Consider the following 15,342-nt stretch of genomic DNA (forward strand, 5'->3'; position numbering starts at 1 on the left):
CTACGTTGAATTTGACTCAGTAGTTCTTGAGAAGAAGATTTTTAAAAATGCACCCCCCTTTTTCTACAGTTTCAAGGTTTTCTCAGCTTTGAATAAAGATAGGTCTTTCATTTCTGCAATTTATATTTGCCTTACCATAAGATTTCTTTGTGCTAAATTTAATTGAAATTGGATAAGCGGTTTTAGAGAAGAAGTTTGAAATGCAAAAAGTTTACAGACGGACGGACAGACAGACGGACAGGCGGACGACGGACAAACTGTGATCAGAAAAGCTCACTTGAGCTTTCAGCTCAGGTGAGCTAACAAGGGAGTCAGCTGTTGCTATAATAAATACGGGTGCGTATTGCTGCTGTTCAAATAATGTATGCATATGAGGACTTACTTTGTTTATAATTACATTAATGACGTAATGAGAGTCTTGACACTAGTTCCAGATGGTCATTTATTACGTCATAATATAAATAATTTATTTTTTGTGTTCTTTTATATGTGAATGTAGCTCATTTGATAAAGCATTACAAAATTAAAAGCAAATGATAGTTCAATTTGTCAGGGACTTTTCTTTAAAAGATTGATTCAACACAATGCAATTTGTAAAAGTAGGTATTGACAAATTGGATAACTTGTAAATTAAAATAACAATGTAAATTTGAGAGTTATTGCAATTTTTGTATTAATTATATGTACATATCTATACATATCTATGCAATGTGTTTCGCCCCTATCCTCTTAAATTGTCGTTTCCCAGACGACCACGTAGTGCGCGATCCGCACGCTAGGTTACAATCGTTATTGAAAGCAAGATTTTTGTCTTGCCAAGATGGCCTAGTGGTTGGAACAGTGGCCGTTCACTGCTAGGAGATTGGGTTCAATAGGTCGTGCGTTCAAGCCCCTGGGCGCAGGTGGATCTCAAATATAGTAAACTTCCATTTGCTGTATATATATATATATATATATATATATATATATATATATATATATATATATATATATATATATATGTGTGTGTGTGTGTGTGTGTGTGTGTGTGTGGTGTGTGTGTGTGTGTGTGTGTGTGTGTGTGTGTGTGTGTATGTGTGTAAGAGGATACTTACAAAAATGACATTTGTTCTTGCCCATTGGTGTTTTAATAGTTTTTAACCATTATTGTCCATATATTTCTTCGCTTTTTTTACGAGCGGTGTTCAACTTTAACAGTAGGGGAAAACTGGGGGTTCTGGACTAGTGTCCTCCAGGTATCCTCCCAGAGTGCGAGGATACCAATGACGTCTTCTAATGAGTTTAATTAACAAATTGACAAATTGATTGATTATGAGTAATGAATTATTAAATAAAATTGAGACAGGTGTCAATTAATTCGATTAATGATTATTGATTATTGATTAAAAGAACCCACTCTGGACCAGTGTCCTTCCATAGAGTTACTTTGGGGTATTCTCCTTGTATCCTTCCAGGGTGTCAGGATACCTATGACGCCAGTTTATATTTTTTAAAACTTAATAGTTTTTAATTAATTAAAATTAAAATGAAATAAATAGAATTAATATTAATTCAATTATAATTTGATCTTATTTGTTAATAAGATAAACAAAAAAAATTAAATTGAAATTATTAATTTAACAATTTCAAACTGATATGATTTTTGCCTCATAGAGTCTAATACAAAGTTAATTTTTTAACTTTATAGTAACCTTCAAACACTTTTATGTTCTTTATGTTCTTATTATTGATCGTTTGAATTAACCTCTAAATTAATATTATAATGAAAACTCCTAGGATGTGGTTACAAATTCCTCGCTGAAACCAATAGATACAACAAAATTGATTCAAACATGAACACAACAAAATACAAGAGACAACATTTATTAGTATGATATTTTTCCCCGTTACAATAATGAAGCATGAGTTGGAGAGTCACCCCACGTCCATTGTACGATTACATACACCAAAAGCTATAATGTACAATATCAAAATTTACTATAGGAGTCTACCATCCTTCATATCATAATTAGCAATCTGTGTACATGTAGGCTTTTTCGATATAACGGAATCTGAAGTTGGACCTTTCCAGGGTAGTACACTCTTCTATTCATAGGTTAGATACATCAGATGCGTTAATCCAATAATCCAATAATTGATTTTCTTTGGATAATGAAGCCATTTGACAAAAAATTGTTTGTTTCTTCCCTTTCCTCTGGTCTTTAAAATATTTTCAACCTTCCATAGGTCGTCGTCTTTTACACCTACTTTCTGAAGTTTTGATTGATAAAAAGTTTCTTTAATTTCATCTTTATCAAAATCCTGCACTCTATAGACAGGCAAACCACCACGTAAAATCCTCTGAGAAATCACAAATATCTCACCCTTTCACCTTTCATCATACTGTAAATTCCTAATTAAACGCAAGGAATTGATATCTGCGTAAAATCGCGAGAAGCAATCTTCGCGGATTTTAAAATCTCGCCATTATTTTCTAAGAGATAAAAACTATAAGACATAAGGAGAAAAGTTCATCGTTCGCAATTTTATATTCTCACAATTTGATAAAAACCAGCGGGATCGCGGAATTAAGTACTCGCGTAATATAAGGAATTAACAGTATTTCTGAGAAAATGGATTTCTGAGATGGGTGAGTCGAACGTAATCACCGATGTTGAATGAAAACGGTTTTCTTACAGTCTTTGTTTTTTTTATATCTGTATGATCCCTTGGCCAATACATTATCCACCATACGGCTGTTTCATTTCCACTGTTACCACTTTTAGGCGCCATCCCACCTGTTCAGTGATATGTTTTATTTAGCCTTTGACAAATGTTTGAAGTTTGTTTGTATATTGATACCCGTGTTGATAAGTCATAAAACGATAAATCCTTGTTTTTCAGTTTTAATGACACGTTCTGCAATCGCAGCTTAAGTTTCGTTCTGAGCATATAGATGGGTTATTTCATTAAAAAAAAACCTTTTCATCTTCCGTAGCACAAACTTCCTGTCCCTTATCTTTTCGTATTCTCTTGGGCACTCTACCTTCTAGAAAAATTTCCCGTAACACATTGGCAACGGATATTCCCTTTTTGTCTATCAATGAACGCATCCACAAATATTTTGATAGGACATCAATGACGACCAGTACATACATAAATCCATTGTTGTACTTAGCAAACTTGGTCATATCCATTAGATCTTCAGACCACTGGTCATCTATGCCAGTCACCATAATTTTACTTCGTTGAAAACGTATACGTTTGGGTCTTTCTTAGCTGTAAGCCTCTTGTTTTTGCAACCATTTTCTGATTTCATATTCACTTATAACATATTTACTATCTTTTTCTCACATACCGAGACAATTTGTCTAGCTCAAAAATCTTCCAGCATTCTTTGGATTGTAAAAAATTTCATGTAAATAGTTTTCCCATGACATGTTTTCTCGTCAATCCACAGAAACAAAATGAATAAACAGTACTATATCACAAGGATTTATAGACAATTCATTCACCACCTTCCCTGTTTCATCCTAAGAATCTACGTTATCATTTTCATCATCATCTTCGCCATCCGTTTCTTCGTTATCTGTTTCTTCATCATCTGTTAAATACATCATTTCCTCGAGTAAATGATAAGTAAGTGAGTGATATAATAGGATAATCAAATCGTCTTCATGGTTCATTCGGTATTCATCTGACTGAAGGATTCGTGGCTTCATTTTAGTGGTTTCTCATAAACATCAAGAGGTAGTTGTCGTTTACGATTTTCGTTCTCTGAGCACCATGTTTTAATTTGTTGTTGAAGGTCATGCGAACTATCAAATACAAGTCCACAAGATGCCATCGCAGAACCCAAAGAAGAATCCGTGATTTCACAAGTTGGGTTCTTTACTTCACAAGAGCTATCTAGTTGCGTCCTTTGTTCTCTGGATGATCTTTGCAAATTTCTTTTTTTCTCTGGTTTGTGTTCTTTTATAAGCATGTCAATAAAAACGTCAGTACGCATGCGCAACGATTCAGGCGTTGTTGGTGTTAAATCTATTAAAAGATATCCATAAGATTTTTCCGTTGCTTCTTTGAAATGTCCTATCAAATTCTGGTATTTATCAAGATACATCTGTTGAGCCAATGTCCTTGCTTGTTGTTTACCTATCGAATTTTTAAACAGAACAAGATAATGGCTATTTCGTCTTTGGGTTGGATCCTTCATATAGAACAAGTTCTGGTTAACAGCGATGAATGTGAGGATTTTGTGATGACTCCCTTCCGTAAACAATTCATTGATTCGGGTTTCCTTGGAGGCGCTTGACATCATATCATCTAAAATCAGTACATTCCTTGTCCGAAGATTAAGAAACAAATCCTCTTCCAGATCCATTAGTATCCCTTAAATGAATTCAACACCGGGGGAAACCGTGTTCTTTATGACGTCATTTATAGGTTGCCACCGTTTATACAGCGAAATTATTCGCTCTGGTGAGGGATCAATTTTAGTTGAACAATTCTGAAATAGCAATTTGACAAAATACGTTTTTTCCACATGAGGTAGGTCCAGATACATTTGCAGTAACTCTGTTGTTGCTGCTGCTGCTGCTTGAGATGTGTTTCCTGGTATTTATTTTGTGTCATATATCTTTTGCTGTGTTGAATAAGCTCCCTCTTGCAGTTGTTTGTTTGAAGTGATGTATAATTTTTGCTGCTGCTGCTGCTGCTGAATAAACATGGTAGATTCCTGTTGCTGGTTGGAACTTGTGGTATGTCCCTTTTCTTTGATTGGGTGTTTCAGTTTCAAGTGACGCTGTAAATCATGAGGCCAAACATAAGATTTTAGGCAAAATTTCTTAAATTAGTTGAACCCTGGTTTTCAGTGACCTTGAGAAGCCTTTACTCACGTGAATGAGCTGAATATCAACCCCTTTCCTGAGATTCTCCATAGTCTTTCCAAACACACCGTAATCATTAATTTGTAGAAGTCTCTCTCAAAGTAATTCTTAGCTGCTTTTCACATGTTCGTGTTAAAGTCAAAATAGTTTTTCAACCATAGCTCCTGTTAAAACACAAGCACTTGATGAATTTTAGTGACCTTCATTCCAAGTGATAAATATAGTTGCAAATTCCTGTAGTGAATAACGTAATTTTTTGTTGTTGTGTGGATTCGGAACCAGTTTCCGAGTTTTTGTTCCATGAAGATTGAGATCTTTAAGTAGCTCTTGCTGGTAGGATGATAGCATATTTGGTTTTAATTCAAATGATTCTGATGCTAACGGATAATAACTGTGAAGGTCATGCAATTCTGCTGGATAATCAAGATCTACTGATTAAATGTAGCCTTCTTCGGAATTTTCACTGATTTTCACTGATATGGTTAGTATCGAACGAATCTTTTTGCCTGCCTGGAAAGCCATGTAAACCCATGTCTTGGAAGAGCTTGACTCATCGACCATCTGTATAAGATGTTTGCATCTAGATATATGAGGTAATTGTTTGGTTTGCTCTGATTGTAATCTTCTATATATGGATTGTTAGCCTTGTCTAATCTTTGCGATATCATAGAAATACCTCCCCTTAGACCCCTTTCAATGAATAGATGCATGTCACGATCTGTAAAAAAAGTTTTAAATGAATGACTTTCATTTTAAGAGCCGCTTGCTATGCCAGTTCTGGTGCTGTGTAAAAATGTGCTGGATCTAGTCCATAAATACGAAGACAGAGATTTGTAAAGTTTTCAAATACATCAGCTAAAAGAATGACGTCAGTTTCCATGAAGAGATCGTGGTAGTCTCCATAACTGGATGTCTTAATTGTTTTCCAAACAAATTGTGGGTGATAATATTCGGCTTCGGACAATTCCCGATTGTCAATACTATAGTGAAATGCTGATTTCCTTGAAAGGCATTTTTCTTTTAATGTTTCCATACTATCAATGTATTCGTAAGAGTACACCCCTTTGCGCATGAGTGAATTCATCCATTCGTTAATGTGACCTGGGTGCCGCTTTTCAATGTAATGATGGAGATGCTTAAACTTCTCTACGCCTTCCTTTGAAAGGTTTGGCACAAATTTCTCTAGAGATGTTGACAGAAATTGAAAGGAGTCAATGAAATCCAGTTTTCCCATAAAAAAAAGATATGTGCTTTTCATGGTTCTGTGAAATGCAGTTCAGCTTTTTGTTTTTCATTTTTCCTATAGCTTGCATGATTATGCAAGAGTCACATCCCTCTCAAGTTGTGAAATAATACAGGTATACGTTCCAGTTGTTTCATATTAAGGTTCCAAGCAATATGTGCGGCACCTTGGAACCTTCCCGTAACATGGCAACGTCGCAACGTCGCAAATACGATCTGCACCCAATTCTTGCATACATATGTATCATTATCTCCTCGATATGTCACATGATCTTCTTTAAGACTGTCATCTGGTCCCACAATTTTATATGCATCTCTATTAGAACATTTATAAGCTGATCTTAAGTGTCAATACATATATGATGAACGGGTAAATGATGTCCCAGACAAATTACAGATGATAGACTTCATTGCAAAAAATGGTTTGTTGTTCTGAAAATCAAATTAATACTGTAAATAATATAATTTTAGCGAAGTATTTCGATTAAGTAAAAATATTGAATAAGGAAACGAAAGTTGTCTGATTAAGAAACAGCAGTTTCAAAACAATTGCACGGTCATCGACATCCCTGTCACCAGAAACGGAGCTCCATCCACCGAAGTAGGTTCATATGAAGTAAGTCGGACAGGTCTTCCCAGTAATGAAGAAGACATTAACGCTCTCCTGTCCGTTGTGAGCCAGTAACACCGCCCTATATAGGTACACCGCATTCATATGCAGCGATGTCTCATATTTTAAAATTTACTTCTCTCTCTATAAATCTATATATATTTAAATCATCCAGTTTTAAAACTCATATCCATATGTGATTTGTAATACTTAGACTACTGAGCAATGTTTTCTCTGTTGTCTGACGTCTGAGTTAGATACAGGAATATCTCTGACAGGCTGTTTCTACAAAATATAGATGAAACAATTCAATATATTTCCAATTGTTGAAATGGAACTTATACAAGAGCACATTATTTATCTAAAATAATTACCCTCCCCCCTCCCCACCAATCCGAAAAAAGCATATCCGTATATCTAAAGTTTTAAAATTTACAACCGCAATTTAGAGAAATTTATTAATCTTAACATTACAAAATATGATTAATTTGTATTTTTAAATTATCCTTGGTCTAATTTTAAAAAGAAAACAATGACTTACCTGACCGTCTTGCCCACCACAAAGTGATGAATTTGATTATCTTCAGTCTTTTTATAGCCGTACGAGTGACTGTATAAAATCTTAAATCTGATTGGATAATTAAACAAAGTTAACCCTAAGATAGTTATACTACATCAGATTGAATCACCAGCTATCGAGATTAGATACTTTTTCAGGGGTCACGCTTGGATTCACTCATTTCAATACATTAAGGTCGTGAATAAAAGTGTGCCCGATATTTTCTTTTGTGTGGCAATTTTAAGTACAATCCTGAATAAAACTTTGTACGTATAGTTTGGATTAACGTTTTGACTGGTATGCCATATCACATTTAAGAAATATATGTCATAAACTGTTTACAGATTGCTCATATTTGATAAATCATCGTAATAATGCCACTGTTACATTTTGAAAATAACCGATCTGCTTTTTAGAAAGCTTCTTCTTCGCTAGCCAAGGGTTTACGATCCACTTGTGGGGATTCATGATCATTATTAAGCTCAATTTAAATAAACAGACTTGAAATAAACAGCATGAAAATGAAACTTTTTAAAAGCATATTTAGAAGAAAAATAAATATCCAACATGGCGTCACATAATTGATTTTTGAACGAGTTTAATCTTGTCTATTATACTTGTCGTGACAAGTTTTACCGGTTCATGTGTACTCTATAAATAGATGTTGCGATATCAATCATAACAACACACATTGCGTTCACTTGTGTTTCGCTTTACAGCGACTTAATGTAAACAAACGAGGCCACGTTCAATGGAGTCTACAGTCAATGGGTAGTTCACAGCCAAAGGGAGTCAGGGGGTTAGTCTACAGTCAGGGTTTAGTCTACAGTCAAGTGGTATTCTACAGTCAGGGGGTAGTCTACAGTCAAGGGTTAGTCTACAGTCAGGTGGTAGTCTACAGTCAAGGGTTAGTCTACAGTCAGGTGGTAGTCTACAGTCAGGGGTTAGTCTACTGTCAGGGGGTAGTGTACAGTCAAGGGGTTGTCTACACTCAGGGGGTAGTCTACAGTTAGGGGTTAGTTAACAGTCGTTAATTAAACTTCTTAGATGACGTCATAGGTATCCTCACACCCTCGGAGGATACCAGGAGGATACTTCATAGTAACTCTATGGAAGGACACTTTTCCAGAACCCCCCAGTTTTCCCCTTCTTTTAACATTAACTTTCAATCATTCTGAATTATCTTCCCTTACAACAAAGCATTGTAATGTGGGCGTCTCAGGTGTCTAAAACATTTATTTTAAGTCCTGAGACATACCCAATATGGATGTGATCACTTGTAATACATGTAGATCAAAACAGATTCCATTCTATAAATCAATTTTTTTATATACGGTTCAGAAGTGTTTAATTCGAATAGGAAATGCAATGTTAGGTTAGACAAGGAAGTTTTGTTGATCTTTAACTAGCTATTAAATAAATACCTTCTTGTTTAAAAAGCAACACAAATCCACGTTTTTCGTCAGAAAAATCTGAAACGAATCGAAGATCTAGAGTTCTTCCAACACTTGTCGTTTTCAATTTGGATAACCTTCCGGGTAAGAATGGGTTGCAAGTATCAAAGATTCTGTTTTCCAATGTTGACCCTGTAAAGGTTACAACTGATTAATAGATATTTATCTAACACAAAATCACGCTTATACACGAGAAAAAAAATTAAGAAAATCGCTTATTAAGTTGTAAACTTGGTAAAGTAGAAATTAAGGGGATATAAAAAGATACTGTAGATTACTAATGAAACGTAAGGAACTAATTTCCGCGTAAAATCGCGAAAAGCAACCCTCGCGGGTTTTAAAACTTCGCTTTTATTTTTCAGACAGATTGAGCTATAGGAAATAATAACAATGAATTGGTGATCGCGATTTGATACAAAACAGCAGAATCGCGGAATTAAGTGCTCGCGTGAAAAAAGGAATTTACAGTGCTCTTACTATCGCTCAAGTACTTCGTTCTAATATTTTAATCCCAATAATTGCTAAAAACATTATCCCCCCCCCCCCTGTATTTTAAATTTAATTTAGGTTTTAAGACAAGACATCGCTGACCTAAGCAATAGAAGCCAAAAGTGGTCATGGAAGGTTTATACCGTCTTTAGATAATCAAATGCAAAATATACTAGCAGAAAAGAGAAACTGTGCATTATTTAATATATGAAAAGAAACATTTAAAAACTACAATGAACCAATTTTATTTTTTGAAATACTGTTAACAATCTATTTGTAACAACGTCTCATAACACATGAATGTCAACGTCGAATAACGTCAATTTCAGCACACTCTAAAGTCATTGTTATTTGAAATTGAATTAACAAAATTAAAAACGCGTGTGACCACCATTTGCGTTCACGCATGCTTGTCAGCGACGCCTCATCGATGCCACTAAAGTGTTCCGAAATGCTTGAGGGATGTTGTTTCAGATGTTGGTTAAAGTCTGGCCTAAATCAGCCAATGTCACTGGCTGATTTGGTAAACGGCGTAAACGTCTTTCCATTTCATCCCAGACGTGCTCGATCGGCAACAAATCGGGGGAAACGGGGGTAAGGTTTCCATTGACAATTTGTAGAGGGGTCCTTCCACGTGCTGATATTTCACCCCACACCATAACGCTACCTCCACCAAATTGTCGACGTTGCACAACACAAGTGTCCTGGTAACGCTCCCAAACGCGACGATATACCCTACAACGGACGTCACTGCTATCCAAAGGAAAACTGGATTCATCAGTGAACAGAATATTGGCCCAGTCCTGTATTCTGAATGGCAGATGTCGTGTGCACCACGCTAGTCTGGCGATACGATGTCGTTGAAGCAGTACTGGGCGCACCGCTGGACGTCTTGGTCTGATGTTTTGCTCGCGCAGACGATTACGTTCTTGGACTAATTGGTCGAAGCCCTGGAATGCTACGGGCAGTCAAACTTGCTGTCTGAAAACGAATTCTCAGATGCACAAGTCTAATGTGGTTGTCCTGTTGACGTGACGTCACACGAGGTCGTCCAGAGTGCGGTCGATCTTGAGTGTTTCCAGATTGTTGAAAACGTCTCCATAATGACTGGATGGTGTTCCGATGAGCTCCAAAGAGTCTTGCTACAGTATGTTGTGCCATTGCAGCTTGCAGCATCCCAACAGTACGATTACGTTGGTTTTCGTTAAGTTGTGGCATGACATAGGGGTACATTTTGTTGAAACTAACATGATTTCCTTAACATAAACAGTTTAAACAAATCCTTAACGGTTCTTATTCCAAACGGTATTGGCCCGTAAAACTCGTGCGTACAAATTCTACAATAAACAACAGGTGCTTACTAACCATGAAAAAGTCCGTGCACCCGGACGGTTACCATCCGATATTGTCCAAAAAATTACCATTATCGACTGTTTAAATTTTATAAATACAAACAATAGATATAGAAAAATTATACTAAATTTTATAATGCACAGTTTCTTTTTTCCGCTAGTAAATCTGGACAAATTATTAGAAAATATCTTGTTTAATAAAGGTTTTAAAAGAAACTTTCTTCACGTAAATTTAAAGTAAAATTTAGCTGCAGGTCTGTAGCTCCTGGTATGAAAAAATCGAATGGACGACTTGGGAGCCAGAGTGCCCCCAAAAGTAAAAAATAAATTGGAAATATACGGCGCAAAAAAATGTTTTGGACTGATATCTTATTTCCACACTAATTCTGTAGAAACATTTAATTCTAAAACAATTCTCGGCCATTTTACTACAGTCACTTTACCTACATCTGTTAATATTTGACACCAGCTCCGGCCCCGTAATGTGAAATGGTGCCGTTTGGCTACATGTAAAAATTGCGGCTCTCGATGTCGACGTGCATTTTGCATACTTCTTTTTCCAAGGTCAGTTACATGTAACGTGTTTTGGAGAAAGTCCGATGCAAGTAAGGTGACAATACCAGAAGTAAACTGTTTTTAATAATAATCACTTTTTAACAGAATTTGTGTGAAAAGAATATACAAAAGCTAGCCACATGTTGAATAACTCTCATTTTCATCTATTTGCGTTTTTTTCCAGACCGGGAGCGGTTGGTAGAATTGAGCTTCTTTTCATGTTACAGTTTTTTAGTAGAAGATATTTTTAAGTTTTCTCTATTTAGTCGATATAACCCCTCCCCCCTTCCCCCCCCCCCCCACACCCTCTTTGTGCTAAATGGTTGTGAAAAAGATAAAAAGAGAAAAGTTTATGACAACGACAGTTTTGGCTCAGGTGAGCTAAGAGAGAGGCAGACTCCAACTTTTTAATTATAAAACGGTAGTTGTTTTGCATATTTTTTAAAGACAGTGAGGCATTTTTTAAATTAAACATGGTTTTTTTTATATGATATTAAAAAAAGACACAAATCCCTGTCTTCCTCGCCTATATTCTTTGTAATTGTATATTGAAACCATGGACAAAATTTGAAAATGTTTACATCAAACAATTTGAAAAACATTTCTCTTTTCTTTCGGTATTATTTTTTTCTGTTTGAAAGTGACATCGATTTTGAAATTTATCGATTTAATCATTGATATCTTTGTAAATCTTGTTCGAGTGTATTACATGTAGCTGGTCAATAAAAAAGAATGATAACTCTTGTTAACTTTCTTATCTCTGTAACTATGTCTTTTAGGACATTTCTTGATCCTTAAACTTTGCTAAAAAAATAATGTAATAAACTTGAAGCTATGTTGTGTAGCATGATGGGGCTTCGGTTTTTTTTTTGGTTTTAAGATACGTAATTTTTATGTTTGATTATAAGCATCAAAACATTCTCGAAAGTTTCGGATGTTATTGTGTCTGTAATGTTATTTGGAACGTCATTTGTACATAAACGGAACCGGCTGATGCATACGAGATACATGCTTTCTCTTTTTAAGTGTCCGTCGCGAAACCCTATTTTGAAAGACGAATAAGTAACAGCAGCAATTAAATATTATGCACATAAAAGATAAGTGTTAGTTGGCCTTGGATGTTTCTAATCAGGTAAAATGATGGGGAGGGGGTATCATGTAAAACATTGTCTGTGGATAAGAGTAGCCAACATACCGTCGAAAACTTCAAAAATTTCAGAACACTCATCAAACGTTGTTGAGTCTTCTATTTGTTTAAAAAGTATTTCATACGATATAACTTTGTTTTCGTCGGCTGTTATCGACACTGTACATACTTCGTTTCTGTAAAACAACACATTCATTTATTTAACACATTTCTACGAAAGAACACAATACAAACATTTTTGTTCATGAATGTATTTTTAAGATTAAAAGAACAAATACAGCGCTTGTAAAGAATGTATGAATTACTTACCCGTTATAATTGTCTGGAAAGTTACTTGAGGTTACTATTTGATATTCATCTGTCGCTGATATTGTGGAAGTGCCCGGACATGTCCCTGGAACACACAGAGTGTATTTAAAGGCCATTGTTAATCGGGTTGCATTACTCAAAACGATACAACACGTATACCGGTGTCATATAATATTTTGAACCCTGTGATATATTCAAAATATCGCTGCAGTTTTATTGACCCCCCCCCCCCAAAAAAAAAAAGAATAATAACGATAATTTTATTGAACATAACTCTGCTTTTTTAACTGCTTTTGGAGAGGGGGTTTAAAGTATTATGGCTTTGATTCATTGAACCCCCTCCTATTGCAAATTCCAACTGGGGAGTAAAGAGGGGCGTTAAAAATTGTATTGGCCGCGATATAGTTATCCCTTCTGGTTTTCAATTCCGATTGAAATTTCATAGAAAAGGGGTCCAAAGTGTTTAAGATGTGATATATTGACCCCCCCCCCCCCGATTTCCAATTGCAATTTGAGAGAGGGTTCAAAATATTATGGCTGCGATATATTGAGGCCCCCCATCCCACCTATTTTCAATTCCAATGGGGAGGGGGGGGGGGTTCAAAACATTATGGCTGCAATATATTAAACCCCTTACTTATTTAATACGCCCATTTGAAAGGAAGTTTCAAATATAACGGCAGTGATATATTGAACTTCCCCTCCCACCTATTTTCAATTCTCTTTGGAGAGGGGGTTCCAAATAGTATGGCCGCGATATATTTAACCCCCCATCCAATTTCTAATTTCAGTTGGAGTGGAGTTTTAAAATGATGGCCGCGTTTTCACACACACTTCCAGTTAGAAATTCCAATAAGAGAGAGGGTGGAAAATATTATGGACACGATATATTCAACCCCTCTTCAAATTGCAATTCTTATTGGTGACGGGGTTAAATATAATGGCAGCGATAATTATATTGAACACGAATCTGCTTTTCAATTGCTTTTGTAGAGTGGGTTTAAAATATTATGGCCGCAATTTATTTAATCTATATATTCCTAATTCCAATTCCAATAGGAGAGTAGAGAAGCGGTGAAAAATATCAGGCCGCGATATATACCCCTATACTAGGATACTATACTGGCTGATGTCAGTTATGATGGGAGCTGATAAATGTTTACCTAACATCGATGTGTATACGCAATACACAGGTGTTAGCCCCATTTTCTCCCACCTTAGGACAACCATTTAGAATATCTTCCATGCAGGACATTCATTGTTCTTTGTAATAAAAAGATTCACCAAAACAATACGTTTGGTATTTATAAAATGTTTAATTTATTACAGACTGACAAATAAACCCACCATTATACTACCTGACTCCCCACCCAAAACGAAAAAAAAGGAATTCCAAATTTAGCCCTTTTTTGTATGTATATGCCTGAAGTTGGTATGGGAGGGAGGGGGGGGGGGGGGGTCATTGATGAGAATTCAAAATAAGAAAGTGTTTCAATACTTCACGTAAAGCTATAATAATACAATTATATATTGAAACCCCTCTTGAAATCAAGGAGGTAGATGGCAATTATTCTAATTTCATGGCCATAAAATTTTGAACCACCTCTCCAATAGCCAAAGAAAAAGCAGGGTTTTCATTATTTCACAGTCATAACGTTTTGAACCCTCTCTCTAGTGGGAATTCAAAATCAATGGAGGATTAAATAATTTGCAGCTATAATATTTTGAAAACCCTCATTACTGGTATTACATACTAGGGATACTATAATGGTTGTATGGGAATTGAATGTTTTCCAACCCTGTGTATATACAATACACAGGTGTTAACTCTCTTTCTCCCACCTGGTGACAAACATAGAGTAACTGAGTATACCAAAACCATGAAGTTTCTAATAAGATCTAAGGGGGTTTAAAAAATTTCATAGACACAATATCCTGATCCACCTCTCCAATTTGAAATAAATGGGGTGTCGTTCAATATTCTCTAGCCATAATATTTTGAACACATCTCCTAAAGGAATATGAATTAGGATGGGTTTAAATATTTCACAGCCATAATAGCAATGAACATAAGATGCGGGGGGGGGGGTGTTGTAATATATCGCAAACAAAATATTTTTAACCCCCTTCTGAATAGCAATGAAAAGAAGTCGGGGTTCAAATATTTCACAGCCATTATTTTTTGGACCCCTCTCCAAAGGGAATTGGAAATAGGAGACGGGTTAAAAACATCGCGGCCATAATATTTTGAACCCATTTACTAATTGGTATTGGAAGTATGAAGGGGGATCAATATATCGCAGCCAGAATATTCTGAACCCTCTTTCAAAAAAGAATTTGAAATAGGAGGGGGTTCAATAAGATAATCCTAGACTTCGATTTGTAGGGGTTTTTTTAAGGAGGGGTGTGATTTACAAATGTTTGATGACACAAGAAATGTTACAGAATATCGGGAATACATACATGTACATGTATAAAGAATATATACGCGTATTCTATTCATTTATGCATACATACCAGAATCAACACCAGAAATGACGTAGATATATATTTCTTCGTCGTTAGAAGAGTCGTTTGTGTCGAGCTGTACGGAAATAGAATTTCCAGTGGAGGTAACAATTTCGAAACCTTCTCTTGTTCCAACAGCGACAGATGTAGTTGGCAAAATATCCCCTGATAGTCAGAATTAATGAATACTTTGTACGATGTCAAGCTTAATAAAAATGATACATGTCATATGTCTATAATATAACTCTTAAG

General features: G+C 35.6%; 1 protein-coding gene across 1 annotated transcript in view; it reads right to left on the minus strand.

Moving 5' to 3' along the window:
- The window catches only part of LOC109618080 (tolloid-like protein 1), a 76,248-nt gene that overhangs the window by 23,660 nt on the left and 37,246 nt on the right, over positions 1-15,342 (minus strand). Inside the window, exons 4-7 of the mRNA XM_066072284.1 lie at positions 15,100-15,255; positions 12,583-12,667; positions 12,322-12,449; positions 8,701-8,862 (exon numbers count right to left, since the gene is read on the minus strand). Of these exons, the coding sequence (XP_065928356.1) occupies positions 8,701-8,862; positions 12,322-12,449; positions 12,583-12,667; positions 15,100-15,255 (531 nt within the window). The remainder of the gene's footprint in view (positions 1-8,700; positions 8,863-12,321; positions 12,450-12,582; positions 12,668-15,099; positions 15,256-15,342) is intronic.

This window comes from Magallana gigas, chromosome 9 (genome assembly GCF_963853765.1).
Source record: "Magallana gigas chromosome 9, xbMagGiga1.1, whole genome shotgun sequence".
NCBI lineage: Eukaryota > Metazoa > Mollusca > Bivalvia > Ostreida > Ostreidae > Magallana > Magallana gigas.